The following is a 10,800-nucleotide window of genomic DNA, read 5'->3' as shown; positions in this document are numbered from 1 at the left end:
CCTCGGTATAGCTTTCCGAGAAAAAATACCCACTTTAACAATACCATATATGAAATCAAACACGAGAGCGATGTTCCAATATATGAACGCGGAAGCCCAAATTAAGTAGTATGGATATTCAATCTATCACAGTAGACCAAATCACATACACAAAAAAGGATCCCATAAAAATACAAGTTGTAACCACTGAAAATTTCAAAGCAAATGGTCCAGTAGGTGATGTGAAAATATATTTTTCCATAACAAGAACAACAAAATGAATTCTGACAACAACATAATATTAACTAAATGATCTATATGTTCACTTTAAGTTCAAAAACATACTGTAGCAAAAAAAATATTATAGCGAAAATCTATTGCAATTTGAAAAGTTAAATTTTTTCACATGTCTTCCTGTGAGTCTGGATCGCAATTTGGAGACTGTAAGCCCCGCTAAGATTAATGCCCTTTCTGATGCAGCGGATGTTGCTGGGACACAGAGGTACTTTTGGGCGACAACTGCGATATTTGATAAGTTTTTTGTTTCATTGCCGTTGGCACGTGCCCTTCACCCTCGCAAACGAGCGAGTTGGAGGAGGGTGTAAAAATATAGTGATGTTTGAGGCGTCGTAGCAACTCCACATAGCAGATTATACATTTATATATGTGAAGGACTTGACACAAAACGTTATACCGTGTTTGCAACCAACTTTAAGTCCTAAGAATCGATTCCAACGCATCGAAATTGATTCTAGCTGATTCCACTGAGAATCGAATCTGGAATCGATTCCGGAGTCGATTCTATACCATCCCTACTCGCCACCGGTATGTAAATGGTATATTTACATAATTATGTAAGTTTGAGAAGTTGAAACATGCCCCAAGAAAGAAGTAATTTATACAAAACCAAATAAATACCCGCAATTAATATTGGTTGTGATCAAAGACTAACATACCGGTTGTGATATACCAGTTGAGTTGATGCAACAATACTTGTTCTGACTAAAATTGTCATCAAACTGAAGTGAGCAAAAATAATGCTCTATTTCAAAATTGCTCAATCGCGTGGTATCTGAAATAACTAGCCCTAATTAACCTGATTGTCCATCGATTTGATTGCAGTAAATTATTTGTTATCTTTAATTAAAATTTGAGCGGGAATTTAGAGTAGCGTTTCGCTTCTCTCATTCAGTCAAAGGAATGTTTGATGGAGAACGGATCGTTTATATTCGTGGCATCTGGACTTCTCAACGATATCGTTGCTTTTTTGAAACAACAGTCAGGTGGGGAGACTATATTTGATATGTTATACATTGCTATATTATTCTGCGTTAAACGGTAGAGGAGTTTTAGGAAAATATGCATTTTCGAGGTAGAAACGTGATTCAGCAATTAAGCAAACGTCAGTACAATGATAGCACTGTGTACTTGCATTTTTTTTTATTTCTGTTCGCTATAAAATGTGGCCCATAATTCGTATAAATAAGGTAAGCGATTTACAAAAAACCCTATCTGGAGAGATTTCGTAAATCTAATACGATTACTACCAATGTGAAGTGCTTCGCAAAGTTTAATTCTTGTAATACCGGTTTATCAATATTACTTTCCATCACAGTAGAGTAGGCCTATATTATTTTGCGAGAAATTATATAATGAAACGAATATCGTCATTTGAAGACTTTTATAAAAAGATTTTAATATAACCATTATTAGAAATTTGTTTTTAGTTGTTTAGAATCTTGAATAAGTTTCTCCCGTCATTATTACAAATACTCATAAAAATAGGCTTGATTTTACATTTCTTTTATAAACGTTCAAGATAACAAGTTTTTAGATTACAATATCCTACGATTTTCGTCGATTTAATTAAAAGGCATTTCAGACGACTTGACAAATCTTAAAATTGAACAAGAAAGATTTTATTCGCTTTGTTTGCCTCACAGTTTTTGATGACTTGAAATTATTCGACTCTACTCAAGTAAATTGCTTTTACTGAAATTTTTAAAAGGTGGTTGAATTATTTTATTGAATTAGTGTATCATTGAAGTTATAAGCAATTTTTTGAGAAGAAATTTGTTATTCAATACTTGCTAACCATTAGAACAACTATTATAATGAAGTTTTACCTCAAATGGCAATCTTCTCGCATAAACATGAAAAAATCAACTTAATATAGCTAATTGTTTTCGGTTTTTGTTGTTTCGTTATTTTTGCCGAAATTACATGACGCACAGAAATTGTCTAGCTTGCATATTTCCTTTTCATATCATCAAATGTAATTTCTAACGGTTTGTGTGCATTCATGGAGGTTTTAGAAAATGGAACGGAAGATTAGATATATATCGTATAAATTATTGTTGATCACGTGACAGATGTGTTGTTTCAACTTACAATTAAAACCACCAGAGTATAACCAAGTTTCTTACATTTTACAGATTTGAAACGGATTCGTATTTTTCCAACAATATGAAAAACATCATAGAGAAAAAGAAAAAAAGACACAGAAAAATTTCTACAAGGTTTTTACAGGTGGATGAGATATTCTTGTTAAATGTTTGGTATTTTGGGCAATTAGTAAAATCTGTTCAAATATTTGCTTCTAATAATATGTCTCACCTGTTGAAACGTATTATGCCTTCTTAAATACAAATTGATTGTTTGAATGGTTCATTGATATGAACCTCCTGTTGCGTACCCGAGTAAAATTAACATCTAAACCAGTGGTTCTCAAAACTTTTTTAGTCCCAGAGCCAAATTTCAAACCTCAAAGTTGTGAAGAGCCGCACACAAACAACGCAAGGTAAAATAGCAACAAATCTCAAGCACGTATTTAAAATACCAAGTCATCGTAACAAAAACACACGTAACAACCAGGGCGAATCGAATAATAAAATATTCGAATGGCATTTTACTATTCGAATATCCGGTACCACGTGACCTGCGCCGCTCTGCTTGGACACCGAAATCGCGCGTCTCCAACTCAATCGTGAATTGTGCGAGTCCCCAATCAATCAATCAATCAATCGTTTATTTTGTCATCACAAAAAAACACGTTCAAACATAAAGTGACATAATGAATAAATTACAGTACTAATCATGTTTTTGCGTGACCGGAGTCGCGAGGGACCTAAGAAGGTCTTCAAGCAGCGACACCTACAGCGCTACAGGTTAGAATAATTATAATTAAATGAGGGATAAAATGAATAAATCCTAGGAATAAGTCACAACTGATACAATTACAGCGACATTCGAAATGTATGCGATTATGACACAGTAAAACAGAAAATGTAACTTTCACGGAATAATTACTAACAACTAATAAAAACGCGGCTCGCTATCAGAAAAGTCGTTGTTTTTGCCTTATGGTGTTATATGCTTATCTTTACACTTAACGTATCGTTTCAATTCTATATTTTATAAAAAGATTTTTTTTTAAAGTAATTGATTTTTAATAGCATTAACTAGAGCCGCAGGAAAGGTTGTTGAGAGCCGCATGCGAACCTTAGCGCGAATTCGTGTATTCGTTTAAACTAAGAAAAAGGTTGAACACCGCCCAATTCAATTGTTTTATCTTAGGAACTGAGGAATGCTTCTTGTAAAAACGAAAATGCACTATCATGAAGTATCCAAAATATGGAAGTAATAGCTTACCCATGCAGATAATTTAAGTTTAAGTAAAGCCAGGATTAACATTTTTCCTAAGGTGCTCCCGAAGTATGCGAACCAAGATGGCGGACATTGGAACGTAACATGGGTAACAGGTTAGGGTTAGGCGATAATTTTTTTCCAATTTTCCTTATTTTAGTCCTATTATCAGTTGGAAGACTAGCCAAGAGCCTCCCGTAGTATTTATACCTAAAATTATGGCCTAACCCTAACCTAGTACACATATTACATTCCGATGTCCGCCATCTTGGTTCGCATACTTCGGGAGCCCCTTTCCTAATATTCCAATTCTGACACTTCCTTATTAATAATACCAATACAATAACATGATTCGACAAAAAAACTTTGACCCGCCGAAATGAATCTTGAAATGGGGAAGCTTTTAAAAAATGATATTAACTGTTTACGTTTGTGCAAAAACCCATTTCGAAATTACATTTTGATTACAGTGAGAAACTTTGTTGAAATTCGACATTATCTGATAGAAACACTTTTGCATATTTTATGTGAACTATAGACGGATCATATATACGTATGTAGGCTATTTATATTTATCAATTTTTTTTATAAAACGAATATTTTGATTAACTTGCATAAACCAAAGAAAAGTTTTCCATATCCATATTTCAAAACCATCGTTGTGACTTGGTAAAAGTTATGGTTACTAAAATAAGTGTACATGACTATTTATTATTTAAACAAAAAGTAAGAGAATATCTCAATGTAATTTGCATCCAATTTTGTTACATTTTACAGATTTGAGAAATTTGCCAAGAAGATGAAATTAAGAAAACTCAGTAAACGTGATGAGAAACACAACATTGCATTTATTGTAGTGATGGACGAAAGCCCATTTCGATTATAATAATCGGTCTTGCCGGACCAAATTCTATTTTTTTTTGTTTGTTTGTTTGTTGTTTGTACTTTTTTTTTTTCATTTTACGTGTGTGTGTGTGTGTGTGTGTAGTCAGACGGGGTCCCAGGTGACCGTTATAAGATAAGAAGCGTGTGACGTTGTAAGAAGAGTAAGCTTGCCAGGTGCCACGAAAACTAAAACGACCCCTGTACGGATTTCTGATAATACTTGTTAAACAAATCCTAACGAAGCCACACCTGGTCGGATCTGGATTTAGATTCGTGTCGGTCTAAACTGGCCCAATAGGTCTGAGGTAGAGAGGAAAATATCAGGTCGAAAAGATGCAATAGGCTTCTACAACAGTTAAGGTAGGAGGCAAAACATGTAGCAATTAGTAGGTAAAAGGTTGGTTAGAGGTCGCCTCCCAAAAAGTGCTCCCACACAATCAGGAAAGGAAAGACAGACCGACAACGAGGAGGTTAGGATTTTTAGAAGCTAGCTGCCAAGGGTCAGCAATAAGTGTCAAGACGGAAGTCATTTAAGACTGATAAAGAGAGCGAAGAAAAATGAAGAAGACACCCAACGCAAATTATGAAGACACCCTAATCAACATTGCTTCCAGATAAAAACCTCAAACATTTAAAAAAAAGTAATAGTGGTGGCAAACGGGGTGAACATCGAAAACCGTCATAAACCAGCAAAAATTAAATCCGTCGAAAACCAGTGAAAAAAATACACAAACGTGCAAAAACCAAACGTGTAAAAATTGCAAGAACACGCTTACACATACACGCCAACCTTCCTAGAAACAAAAGCACGCCAAAAGAAAAAAAACATCAACAAAACGCGTAAAACTCGTTTAAAACCACCCAAAAAACATGCAGGAACGTGCAAGAAAAAACCTCTAATAAGCACGCTAAAACAACCCTGAAGAAAGGTATACCGTTAAAGGAAAAATCGTCAACAAAAGCCACAAAAAAACACGCGGAAAAACATAGAAACCGTCGAAAACTTATCAAGTTAGTGTTAGACTCCATTCATTCAATCCACTATCGTAGTAGTATATATTTACGCCACTATAAATATAGTGAAAATAAGAATTTATAAAAGTCTGGTCTTTATTAGGATTTAAGTGCACACGCTGGTATGACATCCGGTACAGTTATTCAAACCAAATTGCGATTGCGCCTGCTTGGTAACTTTGATTTTCACTTTGCTTTGGTGATAGCAGCGCTCGTGTTTGTTAGGCACTAGACTAGGCCCAAAGTGACTATAACCCGGGTTATAGTCACTTTGACTAGGCCGAGCTTGGCCACACTGGTGTGACGCCAGTCTATACTCGTTTTTGTTAGGTGATAGGCCTACTTGAGGTAACTGGGCTGTGCTTGGTATTGCATTTGCAGATTTGCGTATAATCAATCTATGGTCTATATATTATTAAAACAACCAATTTTTTTTAAACATCGTTTATAAAGTGAATAAAATAGTTGGTTAACCCGTTGACCGCAGAGTTAGTGTGGGCTTGGATAACTCTGGTCCTTTAGGCTATTTGAGCATCACTCTCTTGATTCTGCTCCAATTCTTTGCGATGCAAGCAAGTACTGAAGTAGCCTATGTGAAATTTGAATGCTAGCTAGTCAAGCAGTCGCTCGGCAATGTGACGCAACGGTAAGTGTTAGGCTGCCACTGCACCTCTGATTACTGGATTACACTGCGTCCTGCATGAGTTCGAGGTTCAAATCCTATGTGCTGCGGGGTAAATTATGTCTGTATGTGAAAATCAATTGCTGGAATCCCCGCCGTCTCATTGGTTCACGAACGGCAGTACGGTAACCGCTGTCCTCTGGCAGTCTGGTTGGTTGCGCGTCCTTCAAGATCAAGTTCATTCATCAGAAACAAATTATTGGTTATCTTACCCCAGCTTGTCAGCTTTCCTCACTTACGATAGATTCTATCCTCTGATCCTACAAAATATTTTCTAAGACAAAGAAAGACCTTCAAAATAACTGAATAGGGACAAATCTTAGAAATAAAGACAGTACAGCAGTATGGCTTTTTGGCTTTAGGCCACAGTCCTATCGGCTTTCCTCTCTTCCTGGATAAATATATAAATCCTATACTTGTATTTGGTTACCGGTATCTATCATTTCAGCACGGGAGCTCAAGGGCAGAAGGGCAATATTATTTCATAAACAAACGTTTTTTCATTTTTTCGATATTGAGTTTTTTTGTTCAATGAGCTTTGTACATTTCATTCACTGTCGGTGCGATATCCCAGACTGGATTCCATGGCAGATGCACGCCCGAGGGCGCTAGCGCTCCACAAAAATGCACGCGAGCGAATTCAATTTTGCACGCCAAAAATTTGCAATTGCTCACCAATGTAAATCGGTTTAAATAGTTTTTAAATCAATAATCTAGTAATATAAAGATGCTAAAAAATTATAACTTTACAATTGTCGACTAATACTTGCTTGCAAGATTTGGCCTGATCGAAAAATGCGAAGCAAAAATCGTTGAATGATAGGAATCCCGTGAGAAAAATCGCCTCCTCACCGACGCTGGCCAGTTATGGCTCTGATTCAGCGTATTTTTAATACAATAATTTTACACGGATGTACTGAACAGTACCGGTATCTAAAGTCGCACAAACACTCTCAAAATTAGTGACAAAATATAGAAATGATGTTTTGGGGGTCAAAGGCCAAACGTCCATTTTTGCTATGATCCAACTTATTTTTACGCGGATGTATTGAGAGGTATCTTAGTTCGAAATCAGTTTAGCGGGCGCAGTTGTTTTGCACGCCGTGAGCTATAATTGCACGCCAGAAATTCTTATTTGCACGCGGGAATTTCTGATTGCACGCCCGATTTCTCGTTCGAAAAGGCCATGAAATCCAGACTGGGCGATATCAGGATCAGCCATCTAATCAACTCTGGGACCGGAGAGTTACGGTACTTGATTAACTAGAATTTTATTTTATTTACAACTTTCACTTTGTTCAAAAACATTATCAAGGTATTGCAGTAATGATATGTATTGCGGCATACCGGTAAGACTGGTTGTGCCATTGTGTGTGTGTGTGCCCTGTGTCATACCTTTTAGTTAAACAGTTAATGACATGAATAAACATACCGTACTTACATGCAGACATATCGGGTCTAGTATAGTTTGGTACCACAAATACTTCCAGTTGGCATAGCATAACGAATTTTACATATGATATTCCTAACCCCCACCTGACTATGCCATCCAAAAATGACGTCACTACGACGTCATCATCTGTCATAGGGCTTGTCAAAGTATAATTACGATCGCCCAAAATGGCATCTGCGCCGCTGATAACGAACTCGCTAACGCTGGCGATCTCTCTCCTATCGGGATCGTTGTGACGAAAAAACGAGAGAAATAGCTTGCTCGATTCGGATGATCGTCTGCGCGTTTTGGACTACCCTCCGCATACTTTGGTGAGCCTTATTACGCCACTGTGACGTCGAAATGACGTATTTTTTTCGGTGACGTAGTCAGGTAGGGGTTAGGATTGACATATGCAAAAATAGTTGAGCTAGGTCAACTAGAAGTGCATGTGGTACTAAACTATACCAAACCCGACATATCTAAGTAATAAATATCTCAATTTTGTCGTACTGTCTCCCTTGTTCTGCTATTGGGTTGTTAATTGAGAATGGCTGACAATTTTTTCTGTCAAGTGCGCGGTGCAGCTCTGTTGTGAACTAATAATGTTGAAATATTGTTGGCTTGTACTCTACCACACCACTGCACCTGCATATGTAAGAAAGATTGATAGACAAGAAATCAATATGAGTTTACCTGTCAGTTTTAGTTATGAAGATTGTTATGATTTCAATTTAAAATATCGTATTTTTTTTTGCTTTGTACCTACTTCCATTTTAAACACATGTTTTGTATAATACTAAAGCAATAGTGAAATACATAAAAGGTTTTGTACCAGAGTCTAACTTTCAAGATGAGTTTCATTACAACATTCACATCACTTCTTCGGGTGATACTTTGCATTGTAAACAACATATATGCAATTCCGGTATACCTTTGTTTGTACTTGTTATTACAACCATTAAGGATATTCTCTCCACTAACGTTCTGGGCTATTGAAGGATGGCTATATGAAAAACTACTATCTATGGTAGCATTTTGGGCTCAGTTATCCGGACATGAAATATTTACCAGCGGCGATGATATATCTTCCATTATCAATGATGAAAGCATTCTCATGACAAATCACCAATCTTCGGGGGATATTCCTGTGTTGATGCATGCTCTGCGGGGTACAAGACCTTCGCTTAGAGGGGTCATGTGGATTATGGACTGGGTATTACAATTTTTAAGTTTTGGATGGATAGCAAAAGGCCATGGTGACTTCTTCCTTCTCCAAGGTTCGGATATTCGAAAGTTTCCATTTTTGTTTAGCGGTTCTGAAGCACAAATCAAAATTGATGGAATGAAGCGATTCAAAAAACACCTTGTTGATGTTTATTGCAAACGTGATAGAAAATGGATGATTCTTTTTCCCGAAGGTGGATTTCTTCATAAACGAAGAGAGGGAAGTTGGCGTTTTTCCAAGCGTAATAATTTACCTTTATTAAACAATGTTACTATACCTAGAGTGGGGGCTTTTCAAGCAATAGTGGATGTCCTGGGTGTTGAGGGGGTTAAGAATGGACTCAACAAAGATTCACTGGGAAAAAAACATATCAAATGGATTATCGATGTCACAATTGGATATGCAAAGAATGAGCCTCTAGGAATAACGTCATGGGTGATGGGTAGCGGAGGGCCGAAAAAAGTTTATCTGCATTACCGTGTTTTTCGTTCCTCTGATATGATGACAAAGGTTGGAGAAGGAGGAGGTTACTCTGTTTCTGAAGCGTGGATTTACGATAGGTTTATTGAAAAAGATAAACTTCTGAAGGACTTTTTTGCTACAGGCAAATTTCCTCCGGGAAAACAAGGTTTAAAACCTGTAAAATGCTATACAATTAGTACATTGATTGGTCATGTTTTCTGCCTCTTGCCTTATTTCATCTTAGCTTATTTCATATTTTAATACCTATAATTCGTTGAAAATACTGTATTATTTTGTTTTTCTGATTGTTTATGTTGTTTTTGAAATGTTTAAAGAATTTCAAGATATTTATTTCCAAAAATTTACATTCATCCTGATATATGATTTTGGAAATTTTCATCAGTGTATAGTAGTAATATGCTGATCTTAAAATGTAGTCTAGCTCAGTGGTTCCCAACTGTTTTTCAAGCGACCCAAATTTAAAAAAAAGTAAAGTTTGTAAAATTTTGTGACCCTAGGATGTCCTAAGCTGCATTTAGTGCTTTTAGGGCCGCAAAATTGAATGACTGATATAAAACGGTCATATTTACATAATATTTACTTCAGCAGAAATGAATTCAAAGTTGCATTAGTGAGAAAGATGTGCTCATTTGCCATCAGCAAGTTTTTGAAGTTGTGGCGTGAGTTTATTTAAGAAAAATAGTCGATGCCAAGATTTTAAGCTGTGATACTTTCCACATATACAATTGCTACAGAGAAAGACTAGTGCTCAGAAACTAAAACAATTTACCTTATTGCAACCAAACCTCTCGAAATAAGAAATTATCTATTGTATATCGTACTTATATTTATGTGGTGTTAGCAAAATATGTTTTAAAGTTCAATCTATTTCTTTACTATAATTTGCCTTCGTAAATTGCTTTATTTTGTGGGTTTGGCAACTCCTATGCAATGAATCTTATTCCTAAATTATTTTATAAGTTGTCTAAACAAACTTGTTCAATCCATTACAGACTGTACACATGGTGACATGATCGTCCATTGTATTTCAATTCTCAATACTTTTGCTCTGAACAAAGCTCTATATAAGAAGCCACTGCTGTGTAACAGGATCTTTAGAAGGACTGGGATCTCTTCAGTCTGGTAATTTATTACATCCTGGCTGAGATGCTGGGCAAGCTATGGAATTTATGCCCTAGAGCAGCGGTTCCCAAAAGGTGCGTCGTAGCGTGTTGTCACGTGCGCCGCCAAAATTAGCAGAATTGTGTATAATTAATTAAACTATGATCTGATATTTTACACATTGTATTTAGTTTAAAAGTTGTATTGTTTCCTACTTCAAATACACGTGTGTATGAATCAATGAATTCCTTGCCGTTTACTTTTTGTTACATAGTGTCTGTCTGCCTCTATGGTACGTAACAATAGATACAGACACCATTTGCCGCAATTTATTCATCTGCTGAACCGAGT

General features: G+C 36.2%; 2 protein-coding genes and 1 long non-coding RNA gene across 5 annotated transcripts in view; all 3 read left to right on the top strand.

Annotated features, from left to right (window-relative positions):
• Window positions 1–1,172: 1,172 nt before the first annotated feature.
• Window positions 1,173–4,580, top strand: LOC120348309 (uncharacterized). 3 transcript variants are annotated; one of them, XR_013474973.1, is made up of 4 exons: window positions 1,173–1,262; window positions 2,415–2,508; window positions 4,095–4,177; window positions 4,402–4,580. It is a non-coding gene; the product is annotated as an uncharacterized LOC120348309 (long non-coding RNA). The 3 variants fall into 3 exon arrangements; XR_005570204.2 differs by lacking the exon at window positions 4,095–4,177; XR_013474969.1 differs by lacking the exons at window positions 4,095–4,177; window positions 4,402–4,580 and adding an exon at window positions 3,683–3,887.
• Window positions 4,581–7,234: 2,654 nt separating this feature from the next.
• LOC120347779 (acyl-CoA:lysophosphatidylglycerol acyltransferase 1-like) lies at window positions 7,235–10,694 on the top strand. Its single transcript, XM_039417871.2, has one exon. It carries the CDS (start codon window positions 8,491–8,493, stop codon window positions 9,586–9,588), a length of 1,098 nt encoding a protein of 365 aa, XP_039273805.2. The 5' UTR covers window positions 7,235–8,490; the 3' UTR covers window positions 9,589–10,694.
• LOC120347788 (cytoplasmic dynein 2 light intermediate chain 1-like) overlaps window positions 9,629–10,800 on the top strand; it is a 35,464-nt gene continuing 34,292 nt past the window's right edge. The window contains exon 1 of the mRNA XM_039417882.2: window positions 9,629–10,470. The gene's annotated coding sequence lies outside the window, so the exon portion shown is untranslated. The remainder of the gene's footprint in view (window positions 10,471–10,800) is intronic.

This window comes from Styela clava, chromosome 1 (genome assembly GCF_964204865.1).
Source record: "Styela clava chromosome 1, kaStyClav1.hap1.2, whole genome shotgun sequence".
NCBI classification, from domain to species: domain Eukaryota; kingdom Metazoa; phylum Chordata; class Ascidiacea; order Stolidobranchia; family Styelidae; genus Styela; species Styela clava.
This window is presented reverse-complemented; position numbering and strand designations above follow the sequence as displayed.